General features: G+C 36.3%; 1 protein-coding gene across 1 annotated transcript; it reads right to left on the reverse strand.

The window, feature by feature from the left end:
• Positions 1–1113: 1113 nt before the first annotated feature.
• Positions 1114–1482, reverse strand: LOC118045946 (indole-3-acetic acid-induced protein ARG7). Its single transcript, XM_035054702.1, has one exon. It carries the CDS (start codon positions 1480–1482, stop codon positions 1114–1116), a length of 369 nt encoding a protein of 122 aa, XP_034910593.1.
• Positions 1483–15740: the final 14258 nt, after the last annotated feature.

The raw sequence follows: 15740 nt of genomic DNA on the forward strand, positions 1-15740 counted from the left end.
CATATAAATCTAGAGTCTATGAGACATCCCAGAAGGTAATAAACGTTTCCATTTGATTTTTTTTTTTTTTCCTGGAGTATATGATGTATCAACTCGCCAAATGTATCAGTTGTCTTCATTTTGCTGAATTCTTTGCTTGGCAGCATGTTTTCTGTTCCAAAATGGTTTTATTTGGACATCAGAGCAGAGTCAGCTGTATATGAAAATAGAGTAAGAAAGGAGTTAATTCAAGGGGTTGGAGGCAGGGGAGGGTAGAATTCCCTATCTTTATTCCCTTTTCCCTGTTGTATCATTTCTCTTTGCATCACCAAGTCTTCATATGCTTCTGCTAGAGGTTTCAATTGGAGCTATAACGCATTTTGAACTTCCGGTGGAAAGGTGAGTGGGAGCTAATTCTCTTCGATTCTCAGGTGATGAACATGATCCCATGCAACTGTTTCCTTGCTGACCTGGAGACACTTGTTTCAAATCCAATAAAATGAAGTCTAATAATCTGTCCATCATATTAAAAGTTCTGGCTTCACCAATCACCATGCATGGTGATGCCTTCAAATTCTTTATGATGCCTCTTCTTGTAAGAAGTGCATCCATTGACCTTAATTTCTTTCAATTTTATTGCGTAGCCTGGCCATCAACTTGCAAGGAGCAAGTTTAGACCGAAAAGAGATACATATTCTGTTTGTACATGTTCTGTTTAGCTATGCAAGATTGCAAGTTATTATGCACAACATACTAGGCCAATTTGCTTTGGAGGTCAAATTGCTGACTTGTGAAAGCTCTTTGCTTATCAAACTCCAAATTTGTCGTCACTTGAAAGCTGTCATAATGCAGCTAGTAACTTTAGTACTCTACAGAGCTCTTGACCCTCATCTCATCTAGTAGGTGTAGCAGGTTCCATATTCACTCAGCTTGCTTAAGCCTTTTTCCCTAGGAAGCAGGATGGTAATCCAGAACAGAATTACCCTAATTTGAATTGAATTGCAATTATGAGCTAGACAATCTTTATGTTACAATCCTACAAAGTGTACAGCATATCATGTCTACATATTAGCATTAGTGTAACCCTCATGACTCAATCAATTTTTTTTCTTTCAAAACTCTACAGATGAATTATTAAAGACACAACAAGCACATCTTTCGATCCCGTGGGGAGCCAGCACAGCGAACAACATCAAGGAAACTGTTCTCATCGCAAGGAATGCATAGTTTGGAGCCAGCAGTGAAATCATATTCATCCTGAGCTTGATCCAGCAGTGTCTTGAAGAGTGGATGCTTGAGTAAGGTAATCTTGATGACAAACCGCTTATTGTTGTCGCCTACATAGACCACTAAATGACCCTTTGGGACATCTCTTGGAATCGACTTCCCTTCATGCATGGAAGGCCACAAACCCCAATATTGGTACTCACAGCAAGGCATGCTTCCCGTCTTTCTCCATTTGTTAAGGGATGCCACAAGAAAGTTCCTCTTAGTATTCTTCATATTAATTGTTAGACGCGACAAAGATGGAGAAAGAAAAAGAGAGAGAAAGTGTTGTTGAAGTATACATGAAAGAGAGCAGAAGAGGTGGGGGTGGAGGTATGACAGTGAAAGAGAGGCTTATATATAAATGTAGAATCGGGAAGAGGAAGCCACTCTTTTGGAGCATTAAACGGTTGACATGATGGGCAGCTAAGAGGATGAGTAATGAAATATTTTAAGCGTATATATACTTAGTTATACACTACTTAGTATTGGGTACAAAAATACATATAATATACTGTAGTTGCTGGTGCACTTTGCCGTGCTGTACCTCTTTGGTTTTTCAGAAAGTAATGGATCTTGATACGAAGGTGTACGAACATGCATCTTATGATTTAAAGCGATTAAATTATTGTCCATATATATTAAATTAGAGAGAGAGAGAGAGCAAAGATAAGTTACGACCCCATAAATTGAGAGAGCGGAAAAGATAAGATATGAAAAAAGGGATGGGATAGGTTTCCTGGGCAAAGTGCGATTCCACTTCTTTATTTTTTTGTAATACATAAATGTTCTAATGAATATAGTAAGATATATACATCAGTTTGCTCTGAATTCTGATGATGAGAGAGAGAGAGATAACTTTTCGAGCTCAGTTATGTAAATGTTAAGAGAACTGAATACAAAACTTGTTCAAATGAGTGAGAGATCACTACTCTATAAATGGTTTTATTGCAAGAAAATGGGGTTTAAATAATTAATCAAGTTCCATTAAGCAAGCATGATGGTTCTCTTAGTTGAGTTACATAATCAGCTTCATTCGATAACTTAAAGTTTTTTTTTTTTTTTTGACATACTTCACTGAATTTTATCTATGATCAATATATACACACCATCCCATCCCAGGACTCAAATCCCTAGATGATAACGCGGAGATTGAAGAGTGAATCCATTCAATCAACATTCGAGCTAAGCCTCCAAGGATTCTCTCCATGCATACTGAAAAATAGAGATACTAGAAATTAATGTGGTTGATAAAAATAAATCGCTCTTATTGCAGTGAGGAAGGGGGCGTGGTATCTAGTTTTGGAGTGGTTGTTGAAGGTAGTAGTTCGGCGAGAGACGATTGAAAGCCACCACATTGGATGTCTATCTATGGCTTAATTCAAACATTTTGAGGTTGAATATTTGTGTCTGTCTTTTAAGTGAAGCAGACAAGAGAAGAACTGGTTTGATGTCTCTGGCTTGGGAAGTATTAAGGAAGATGCTACCAAACCTGTAGATGCATGAAATCTGCAAGTAATTTCAGTAATAACGTGGAGGAAATCTGTCAATGATCTACAGCAGTAACCAAGCCTGAAATCATGCTTGTGAATTAATACAAATATTCTGTCCATAAATATTTTGATTACTGCAATCTTTCCTTTACAAGAATATGTAACCGTAGTATATAATTATAGGCTGAGCATCAATACAATTATGTTGAGAATTACACTGTAAAGTTCTAAGTATTTCAAATCTCTTTATGGTATCAGAGCATTTCCTCTCTAACGAGAATTTGATCCCCATGTCTTTCACAAATCAGCCTATCTCCTCCCCTGAACTTTCCCTTGTTGTTTTCAACATCACCATTCAAATCAATTAGAAACTCACACCCTCATCCTTCCCTCAATGGCGAGCACAGTTTGAGGCTCTTCTAATCGGCTATGATCTCCTGGACTATGTTAATGGAGAATCTCAATGCCCTCTCTCAAATGGCACTCCACAGTCTACAGCAAAAAAAATCGATGGGTAAGGCAAGACAAATTGATTCTTAGCGCCATTCTTGCATCTACTTCACCCTCCATCACACCTCTTATTGCCACAACCAAAACCTCACACGAGGCATGGAAAAAATCATCAACACTGTATGCAAGCAAATCGCGTACAAGGGCAATGCAACTCAAGGAAGAACTTACCTTGATTTAGCGTGGAAATCGACCGATTTCAAAGTATCTTCGTACGGTCAAAAGCTTGGCTAATGAAATTACACTTATTGATCACCCTATCTCTGATGATGACTAACCCTCTATGCCCTCCATGGGTTAGGTCCAGAATTTTGTGAGATTGCTGCTCCTATTCGAGCACAAGAAAAATCCCTTGCCTTCGAAGAACTTCATGATATGCTTGTTGGGCATGAGAGTTACTTGAGCAGGATAGAGACTGCTACACAACAGCTCGTGGTTGCTGCAAACTTTACCAGCCACCGCTTTGCCAACAAGGAGACCGTCTCCTCTGTATCTTAGCAAAACAGAGGAGGCAACAAAGGAAATGGTTTCTTTCGCCAACCAGGACAAAACCGTCCCTTAAATGGTTCATTCAGAGACCGCCAGCGTAACAATAATAATTCGGGTTGCTCTAATCCAAACTGACGCTTCCAGCCAAAATGCTAATATTATGATCAATTGGGTCATATAGCCAAGATCTGCCCGAAACTTCAATCCTCTCCAATGACTGTTAATTGTGTTGGATCCTCAGATACTCAAGATAATAAATGGTTAATTGATTCTGCAGCCTCTCATAACATCACGGGTGATCTTCAAAACTTATCTATTCACTCTGAATATGACGACACTGATGAGGTCCTTCTTGGTGATGGTACAGGTTTGGCAGTTACACATATTGGTTCCTTAGCTTTACCCACACCTACAAAAACTTTTCATTTACATGATACTTTATGTGCTCCTCATATTCACAAGAATCTCATTTCAGTTCATCACTTCACCAAACATAATAATGTTTTTCTTGAACTTCATCCATTTTTTTTTTTCTTGTGAAGGACAAAACCACGGGGGCAATACTTCTAAGAGGTGCATGTGAGAATGGGTGTACATGTTTCCAAACACCTTGATGGCTTCTCCCACTCTAAAAAATGTTGCTTATGTGCATGAACAAACTTTACTTGATGGGTGGCACAAACATCTTGGACACCCTTCAATCAAACTTGTTCAACATCTTGTCAATCAATTATCCCTTCCTGTTTCCACAAAAAAAATTTCATCTTTATGTACTTCTTGTTCCACAAATAAAGCGCATAAACAACCTTTTGGCTCTACAAGTTTTCAAAGTCCCTCTCCACTTGACATTGTATACACTAATGTTTGGGGTCCCGCTCACATTACTGGGATTTGTGGTGCATGATATTATCTTTTTTTTGTGGACCATTATACCAAATATATGTGGTTTTATCCAATGTTTGTAAAATCTCAGGTATTCAGCATCTTTCCCCAATTCAAAATATTGGTGGAAAAACGATTTCAGTCCACCATCAAAGCCTTGTACTCCGATAATGGTGGCGAATTTCTAAGTTTGAAAACTTACTTGTCAAATCATGGTATAAGTCATTACACTACTGCTCCCCACACTCCCCAACAAAATGGTGTTGCTGAAAGACACCATCGTCATCTTGTCGAAACAGGTCTTACCTTGCTTCATGATGCCTTATTATCTCTTTCTTATTGGCCTCATGCATTTCAAACTGCTGCTTATCTCATAAATTGCCAACCCACCCCTCTCCTTCAAAATAAATCCCCATTTGAAGTGCTTTTTCGTCAACAACCAAATTACCTTAAATTACAGAAATTTGGATGTTTATGCTACCCTTTCACTAAACCGTATAACACCCATAAGTTGCAGCCTAAGTCCACTCCCTGTGTCTTTATAGGATATTCACAAACTCAAAATGCCTACAAATGCATTGAACCCTTAACTGCTCGAATTTATTTGTCTAAACATATATTGTTTGATGAAACTCAAAGTCTAGGTTCAAAAATCAACCCACCCGGCCATCCATCAAACACCTGCCCACCCGAATATACCCATCTGTTTCTAAAACCCGTTTCATGTCCTAAAATTCCTTCCCTTGCTCCTCTCGTTCCTACGACATCTTCATCGATTTCCACCCCACCATTGGAGCTATTAACGAGTTTGGACACTGTTGCTGCCTCATCCGCGTCATCTCCAGGTATTAACCCATCTCTCTCTCCTTCTATTTCTGAGTCAATTGATAATCTACATCTTGAGCATCTCCATTCACATTCACATGCTTTCCCTACATCTACTGCCTCTGCATCTCCTTCCCCTTTGCCATGCCCAGCACAAATTGCCACTATTCCAACTCGTAATCACTCTATGACCACCCGATCGATGAATAATATCTTCAAACCTAAGCAATTAAACACTGTATCCAAGCATTTCCTTCCACCCTCCCTGGAACCAACCTGTGCGAGCCAAGCCGTGTCTCACCCTGAATGGCGTGCAACCATGTCTAGTGAATTAACTACCCTTTTGAGCCATGGTACATGGGATTTAATCCCTCCTCCTAAAGACTGCAAACCCGTAGGGTGTAAGTGGGTTTTTCGAATCAAATAAAAGGCAGATGGATCGGTTGATAAATTCAAAGCTAGACTTGTTGCAAAGGGTTATAATCAGCGTCTTGGGATTGATTATAAAGAATCCTTTAGCCCCGTTGTTAAACCTGCAACCATTAGAACTGTGTTGAACATTGCTGTTATGAATGGGTGGTCCTTGAGACAAATGGATGTCAATAATGCTTTCTTACATGGCATGTTGTCCGAAACTGTGTATATGCAGTAGCCTTCGGGTTTCAAAGATTTGTCCAAACATGATTATGTATGCAAATTAAGGAAAGCTATCTATGGTCTCAAACAGGCTCCTAGGGCGTGGTATTCAGCTTTGCGATCTTCCCTTTTGCAAATTGGGTTCCAGAATTCTACGGCTGATTCCTCATTGTTTATTTATCGTCATGACTCCCTTATCTGCTATGTGCTTGTTTATGTTGATGATTTGGTGATTACAGGTAGTGATACTCAGTTTGTAGGTCATGTTGTTACTACTCTTGGTACTCGATTCTCCTTGAAGGATATGGGCTTACTTCACTTCTCCTTGAAGTCATCCCCACTCATGCCGGTTTATTTCTCTCCCAACACCAGCACATCCGGGACATCTTGGAGACTCAAAACATGGCTAGTGCCAAGGATATTTCCACCCCTCTATCCACCACTCAATCTCTTCATCTGCTGGATGGAACAACATCAGTGGATAGCACCAAGTATAGGCGCATCATTGGTAGCCTGCAATACCTTTCCCTAACTCGTCCGGACATTTGTTTTGCAGTCAATAAGCTTTCTCAATTTATGCACAAGCCCACGGTCACTCATTGGGCTGCCACCAAGAGGCTCCTTCGCTATCTCAAGCAAACAATTTTTCATGGTATTCACATCAAAAAAGCTGTTGCACCATGTTTAACAACTTACAGTGATGCTGACTGGGCTGACAACATTGATGATTGCATGTCCACAATGGCTTACATTACGTTTCTTGGCTGTAATCCTATCTCTTGGAGTTCGAAAAAATAGAGGGTTGTTGCTCGATCGTCTACGGAAGCTGAATATCGTGCACTTGCCAATAACGCTTTAGAAACTTTATGGCTTCTTGCACTTCTTCATGAACTTGGATTTCCATTACCAGTGCCACCTTCTTTGCTATGTGATAATCTTGGCGCAACTCACCTTCCTTTCAATCCGGTTCACCACTCAAGAATGAAGCATATCCAAATTGATCTTCATTTTGTGTGTGATCATGTTCAGAAGGGTACTCTTCATGTGCGCCATGTTCACACTCAAGACCAGCTTGCAAATTTATTAACCAAGCCACTGTCTCGGACACGAACTGAATTTTTACGAGCCAAAATTTGACTTGCCGATGGAAGTTCAATTTTGCGGGGCATATTAAGGAAGATGCTACCAAACCTGCAGATGCATGAAATCTGCAAGTAATTTCAATAATAGCGTGGAGGAAATCTGTCAATGATCTACAGCAGTATCCAAGCTTGAAATCATGCTTGTGAATTAATATAAATATTCTGTCCATAAATATTTTGATTACTGCAATCTTTCCTTTACAAGAATATGTAACTGCAATATATAATTATAGGCTGAGTATCAATACAATTATGTTGAGAATTACACTGTGAAGTTCTAAGTATTTTAAATCTCTTTAGGAAGCTGTTGTCAAGGAGACTTATAGACAAGGCAAGTGATCGGAGGGGAAAGAGCTCTCTCAGTCCCATGCCTCCCAGGAGGAAGCCATGGCCTCGGATTCTTCATTTCCATTAATTTATTTCTGTTTGATTAATTCCGAGATGACATTAGCTAGACCAAAGACAGCAGCACAGCTAGCATGCTACTCCCTCATGCTTCAAATGAATTTCTAACATTATTCGACTTTAGACTATTAATCAGGTCTGATCAAGGTGGAAGCTCACCATTGAATCATGGTAGATATTAAAGCTTGAAGAACAAAAAAAAAAAAAAGATTTCTCGGACAGAGATTGGTGCTTTGAGAAAGAGGGGCCAAAAAGTAGTGGAAAGACGCGTGTAGCAAATTGACTCGCCTTGGAAACTCATATGACCTTACGTGAATAATAAGTAATAAGAGGAACAATTGTCCTCTCAGATAATCCTCGTAGAATAATGCTATATATGTTGTAATAGAATTATAGCTGTGAGATAAACTCACATTTCACATAAAAAATGCAACCGAAACACACACACACACACACACTGTATTGTTATATACTATAAAAACTAAAAATATCCTGTTATTTTGCTGTCGTTTCGTTACTGTACACTAACACACAATCAACGGTGAATTGCGTTGTTACTATACACTGTAATCTATAAAAACTTAGTTTGGTTTTTGAAGTCTTTTTTTTTTTTTTGTTAAAAAAATTAATTTAATCTTTAAAGTTTTTTATTTTTTTTTATTTTTTGAATCCTGTTATTTTAGGTGTTCATGCTTTGGTTCTAACACTTTATATTTTCTTATATTTTAGTCCCTGTACATTGAAAAATTCCAATTTGGTCCTCAAATCTTTTACAAAAGTTCATTTTGATCCCTAAAGTTTTATATTTTTATATTTTATGTCCCAATAATTCTAAGTGTTTATATTTTGATTCTAAAAATTCATTTTCCTCACATTCTAGTCAATTGATGTTAGGAGAGGAGAGAGAAAGATCTTGATAGTTCACATTTCAACAAAAAAAAAAAAGTAGAAGGAAGATCTTGGTGTTAATGGATTTGACTTAGAAAAGAGAGTTTAATAAATATGGTTTTCTCCTATAACCTTGCTGAAAAAAATAGACCGAAGGCCATAAATTTTTCTTATTTGGTTTGATTCTTAGTTTTTAGATTTATTGAAGGATATTATGGAGTTAGAAATGAGGCTATTAAGGTTTCTATGCTGTTTTTAGTTAAAAACAAGTTGAGATTCGGGTTTTGAAAGTTTTACAACAAAACCTTGATTTTTCAGTAGATAACATATCTTTTGTCAGATGGATAATGCATCATCCATTTTATTTTTTAAAAAATATGTCATTTATTCTTTTTTCTTTTTTTTAAAAAAAATGTGCATCTCGGCTCTTTCCTTTTAGGCCAGGTGTGTGGACATATCTATAAAATTCTGGTTATTTTTTTCTTTAAAATATTAAATTTTAATCCTGAGATAGAATGAGTTAAATTAAATTGAGGATATAGAATTAAATAACAAAGATGCAATTAAGAGAAATAAAAAAAAAGTATGGCATTATTGTTGGAAAAGAAGAATTGTAAATGGGGTTGATGTAAATGTTAAAATATTTGACTATAAATACTCAAGTTCTTCCTCTCCAAACTAACAACAATAGTGAAAAAAAAAAAAAAGAGGAGAGGAAGTTTTCTAGTCTAATTACAAAATTTAAGAGAAAATCCTATAAAAATAAAAGAGGTGTATGAGTGAGATTAGTTTAGGTAGTGAGAGAAACAACATTGAGGGTAGAAAATTTATGACTATAACCAAAAGTACAATGCACTAAAGCCACCATGTCTTTCACATGAATAGAGCTTCCCTTCCCTTTCTTTCAAAGAAAAGCCTTACTGAAAAGGGTTAGAACCGACCAAGAGGGGAAAAGAAGGGGTTCTGAAAAATTTTGACTGGTTAAGGATCGAAGTTTACTTTATCACCATGTAAGGGGTTTTAAACTCGATTACGTAAGTTATATAAAATTCGATTCAAAATTGATGCCTAAATTGTAAATTCTAGGTTAGGGTTTATGAGAACAAATATGGGAAATTAGAATTTTGCCTTGTTTGATGAAATTGTGATGGAAAAGAATAAAAGCAACTTAGAATAATGTGTAATTGAAGAAAAAATCCTAGTGTTGTGAAGAAATTAGTGCTAGCCATAACGATAGAAAAATGAAAAAAGTCTTAAAGCAATGCATGAATATTATCTAGTCATAATTATTGTAGCATGTGTTGAAATATGAAGAATGAGTTGAAAAGAAATAAGAATCTTATGTTTAATTGTAATGGAAAGACTTGGTTAAGCTTGAATTATGAACATTTGAGTTATGAGGAATTACGAAATCATATGTAATCTTGTAGTACTATTGATTAAGGAATGTTATGAAAATATGTGGAGGGGAAATAACTACTTTGAATGATGGAAAAATGAATGAAAATACTTTGTTGTATATTAAAAACAAAGATTAGAAAACCAGACAATTCCATCACTCAACTTTAAGTTGGGTTTAGGGCCTTAGAATGAGAAAAATTGGAATAAACCTCTTTATAAAAGTTGGATTTAAGGATGTTAGATTTCCAACGAAAATGACCTCGCTAGAATCGAAGCTCTAAAATTCTAGATACGAGTTAGAAACAGAGGGAAAGTCAGATTAAATTTTTGCTTGACATCTTTTAGTTGTTGCATTAACGATTAATTAGGATGTGTAAATGATAAATTAAGTTTTCTTCCCTTACAATAAAGTTGTAGCCCAGTATCTAATCTTTCAAAAGAAATAAATGATGCATGAAATCAAATTTTATAACTTTAGATATGATTAAAATATTTATCGATGTTTTGAGAAAGTAAGTGAGGTTAAGTTGGCTAGAAGTAGCTAACTTTAAAAAATATGTTTAGAATTGCTCATAATGTAAGATTTAAAATGATGGAAATTATAAGAATAAAATGGCTAATACAGGTTAAATAGCTAATGATGATCATCTTAAGTGATATGGACTCATAGTAAGTCATTTTAAGTCATGAGTACAATGATTATCTATAGGGTTTATAAGGACCAGTCTAACACCAATATTAATCAGGCCAAAGACTTATTGAAGGTGCCAAGTAGGTCAATTACAAGAGCCAAGACAAATAAACTTAAAGAGACATTGAATGAGCCTGTTCATAATATATGGATCAAGATGGATTTAAAAGAGCTTGGGGTGCCAAAGGAGCATGTAGGACAATCTCTAATTTATCTTAGTCAAAACCAAGGACAACCCAATCCAAGTCATAATAGGGGCTAATGTGTTCGGCTTAAAAGTCAACCTTGTTTTGAGCTTTTTTTTTTTTTTTGTCTTAATGTTACAAGGTCTAAAGGTTAACAATTCTTCTCTTATTTGTGCAAGGTAATTCAACCAGATCTGATCTTTAATGGAAGAGGATCCTTATCATTCAAAAGAAGAAGTTTCCTAGTCCACCAAGGAAACTAATAGGTGGAGAATGTTGTTTCTTAAGCTAGGGAGGATCATTTAATGATTCTCAAACTAATTAACTTAGTAATTAAGGAGGAAATAATCCTTATTTTTGTCCAGGTAAAACAAGGAAATCAAGTTCTACAAGGAAAATCTAGAGGCATTAACAAAGATTTCCAAGTTAGAATTAATTTTCCTAGTTTATTTGGAATTTCTAAAGTCGACAACTCTTCCTCAGCATGCAAGGACGGCTTAATCGGCTACAACACTTTATAAACTAGGGAAATCAAACATATTATCAATTATTTTTCTTTCTTAATTGTGGCAACATCTCTAAACCTTTATTTTAATTTTATTTTTCATGTTTAGGCTTGTTTAATTAAGGGTTTGGGTTTGATTATAAGCGAGCCTTATACAAATCCACAACTTGGGTCCATTAATGTTTAGAAGCTTAAGTCTCAGTATTTATAGCTTTCTTATCAGACGTGTATGAGGTAGATTTTGGAATAAAAAAACTTATTTTCACCGCAAACTTTGTTTTGTGTGTTGGTGAGATATTCTCTCTTTCTTAGTTCTCTAAAGGACTAAAAATGACTTATCAAAAAACAACCGACTTTGTGGTGTCATTTTTTATACTTCTCATATGCAAATCAATATTCGTTAGGTGGGAGATCGATTCTAAAAGTGCTGGTTTCTAGATACGAGTTATCTTTGTATCACATTCCTATCAAATCTAACTTACTTGGCTTTCTAGGAATTAATGTATTTGCATGTGGGTTGCTTAACCATGTGATCAATAAATTCGCACCAGGAGTCAACTTTTGAAATAAGTCGAGGATTAAATGACATCCTCTCTATTGTTATAGGAGAGGCCACAAGATTTACTCAGTAGTAGGGGATTATTACGCACCTAAACGTCAAGTAGGTGTTTGACACCTTAAAATTTAAGTATTACTTAATTGTGTTTGTTATTTAAATGTATAATAATCTTATTTGATAAATAATAAATTGTTGAAGAAACTAGTTACCTTGGTTAATAAGACTAGTGTTCTAGTAAATGGACATATGAAAATATTAATTCACGCGCCTAAATATCAGGTATGTGCTTAAAACCTTAAAATTTAAGCATTACTTAACTGTGTTTGTAATTCTTCTTTAAATATATAGTAATCTTATTTGATAAACGATAAATTGTTGAAGAAACTAGTTACTCTTGTTAATGAGACTAGTGCCATAATAAATATGCATATAAAGATATTGATTTCTTGGTTAATGGACTGATTAATGAGTAGATGAAGATATTGATTATTTGATTAATAAGATTAGTGTCTTGTAGATGAAGATTTTGGTTCCCTGATAACAGGGACAATTCCTTGATTAATGAGAAATTAGGGAAACTAGTCCCTACGATTACTAGGACAGTGTGTTAGTTAATAAGTAATTGAGGAAATGTATAATGTAGAAATAGAACAAGTGTCGGTCTGGCAAGATAATATATATTGTGTTCTTAAATTATGTGAATTTTATGAATGGAGAATAGTTTTAATCAATGGAGAGCAGAAGCTCCACTCAAAGACAGCATCTGCAGCAGAAAGAAAACAATAAAGCTAACCTCTTTCTTGTTCGATTTTCGTTTCTGCGCCCTGCTAGCTCTTAAAAGATTTCGCATTTATCCTGCAAAGTTAACTGTTAGTAGACAGTTGGAAACGTGAAACGAAGTGGACTTCTTTAATTGGAAAAAGTGATTAGAGGTACCCTCAGATCTATAGGCGTTCGGTAAGCTGTTGATGAGAACATGAGCTTCGTTATATCAGTCCACCTCCCAGTTCCATATTGAGCAATACCATCAATCAACTTCAACACCTCAGGAGCAGTCCACATTCTTTGATGCTTCCTTCTGTCAGTGCTCTTCTTGCATCTTTTCTTAACACAGTCATCTTCAGATTCAAGAAACTGTTCAGGAAAGGCAAAGAATAATACAAAAATTCAAAACTCTAATCAATAGAAAGCATTTCTCAGTGAACTTCATGGTCAAAAGGGAAAAAAGACTCCATGATAAATAGAGATTTTTAATAACCAAATATTGGGTGAAATATAGTGAGGACTCAAGCTTAGCAAAGCTGACTTGAGTTGGGATACAAGGCCAGGAGTGAAGACACAAGCAATAGAAATTAGAAGTCCATGAATGACATGCACATTCAATTCAAGTGCTACTAACAAGCACACTTGTGAACTGCCAAATGCAAGTCATAGATGCAAGCAAACACATGCCATTTGTACTTGAAATTCTTGCAAATTTGTTTTCTTGTCATGGCTGAATTCTCTACCAACCAGCTTCCACTCAATACTATGGTTCATATGGTGATCATTAAACTCACCTCCACAAATTACCTCTTGTGGCGTCGCCAATTTATACCCTTACTTGAAAGTCAAGATTTACTGGGTTATCTGGATGGGTCTTTCCCAGTACCTTCAGCTTAGATTTGTCAGGGTACTGAGCTGGTACCAAATCCTTCTTACAAAAAATGGCACACACAAGATCGGCTTATACTCAGCCTTCTTTATGCCTCTCTCACTGAGGAATGTATGGCTGAAGTAGTGGATTGCTCTTCCTCTCGTGATGCTTGGCTAGCTCTTGAAGCTTTTTTTTCACACAGTTCTAAGACCCGAGAAATTCAATTGAAAGATGAACTCCAGCTGATGCAACGAGGTTCTCATATTGTCACTGAATATGCTCGTTCATTTCGCTCTCTTTGTGATCAACTTAGTGCTATTGGCTAACCTGTTGATGACACCGATAAGGTACACTGGTTTCTTTGTGGTCTTGGTTCAGATTACAAAATCTTTTCAACTTCAATATTGTCACAGTTGCCGATGCCTTCCTTTGCTAACTTGATACCACAAGCTCTCAGCCATGAGCTTTTCTCTCGGTCTCTTCATGGTGATTTATCTTCTCCGTCAGCTTTTGTTGTACACCGAGGTTCTTCTTTTAGTGCTGCTTCTGGTCGCCCAAAATCTGCCATCTCTTCATCTGTTTTTGGAAATTTTTCTAGATCTTCGATTGTTACCTGTCAGTGGTGTAATAAAGAGAGGCATACTGCTAAGAAGTGTCACAAACTTAACAGGTTATTAAAAAAGGCCAAAGGAGACGGCTTAATTGAGGCTTTTGCTGCTACTTCCATTGATCCATCTATTACTTCTGAATGGTATACTGATACTGGCGTTACTTCGCATATGACAAATGATGTTAATGCACTTGACAATTTTGTTCCTTATACTGGTAATCAAAGGGTGTATGGTGGTAATGGTAATTCCATGTCTATTTCTCGCATTGGCAAAATCAATTCGATTGTTGCTTCTCATCCTTTACCTTTACCTGATGTTCTCCTTGTGCCTAGCATTAATAAAAATATTTTGTCAATCAGCAAATTTACTCGTGAGAAAAATTGCTTAGTCATTTTTTCTTCTTCTGGTTTTTTCATACAGGACCTAACAACAAGAAAGGTGATGGGAGTAGGTTGATGTAAGAACGGGCTTTATGCTCTTGATCGTGGCCATGCAACTTTTTTATCTAGTCTTTCTACATGTAATCTTCATGCTTCATCCATTATTTGGCATGCACGACTAATCCCTCTTTTCGTGTTGTTTCCTCTTTAAATAAACATGGTGCTATTTCAGTTTCTGATAATCAATCCATTGATTCGAAACCTTGTTTTGGTTGTCAACTAGGCAAAAGTCATCGTTTACCATTCTCTAACTTAGATCAACGATGTAATTTTTTATTTGAACGGATACATTGTGATTTATGGGGTCCATCCCCGATCACTTCTCCATCTGGCCATAAGTATTACTGTGTCTTAATTGATGAATTTTCACGTTTTAGTTGGTTTTATCCATTAAAACTTAAGTCTGATTTCTATGACATATTTGTTCATTTTCATAAGTATGTCCAAACTCAATTTGACATTCAAATCAAATCTTTTCAATGTGATGGTGGTACTGAATTTACAAATCATCGTTTTACCTCATTTCTTCATACAAATGGTATCATACAATGAATTGCTTATCCTTATACACCGAATCAGAATGGCATTGCTGAAAGAAAGCATCGCCATACTACTGAAACTGGTCTTACCCTTATGTTTCATTCTAATATGCCTTTACATTTATGGGTTGACTCATTTTCCACAGCTTGTTATCTCATCAATCGCCTCCCATCACCAGTTCTTGATGGTAAGTCTCCTTATGAAACTTTATATTCTCACCCTCCTTCTTATTCCATGCTTCGTACCTTTGGTTGCCTCTGTTTTCCTTTTCTTCGTGATTACATGCCTCATAAATTATCTCCTAGGTCACTACCTTGTGTTTTCATAGGCTATAGTCACCTTCACAAAGGTTTTTGTTGCTTGGATAAGAAAACTAATCGGGTATACATTTCTTGTAATGTTCAATTTTTTGAAGACTATTTTCCTTATGCTTCCGCTTCTTCCCCTCTTCCTTGTTTAGGTGGCACTAATTATATTACTTTTGATGATTCTTCTGACCCATCTTTGTCTAGTGATACTTCAACTTCCAATGTAATTCCAGCTCATCGCTTGGCCTCCACCTCATGTGTGCCTTGTGCTGATTTACACATTCCCTCACCACCTTCAGAAGATTTCTTACCGCCCTCATCTTCGGTGATAGCCTTAGACATCATACCC

This window comes from Populus alba, chromosome 16, assembly GCF_005239225.2.
Source record: "Populus alba chromosome 16, ASM523922v2, whole genome shotgun sequence".
Taxonomy (NCBI): domain Eukaryota; kingdom Viridiplantae; phylum Streptophyta; class Magnoliopsida; order Malpighiales; family Salicaceae; genus Populus; species Populus alba.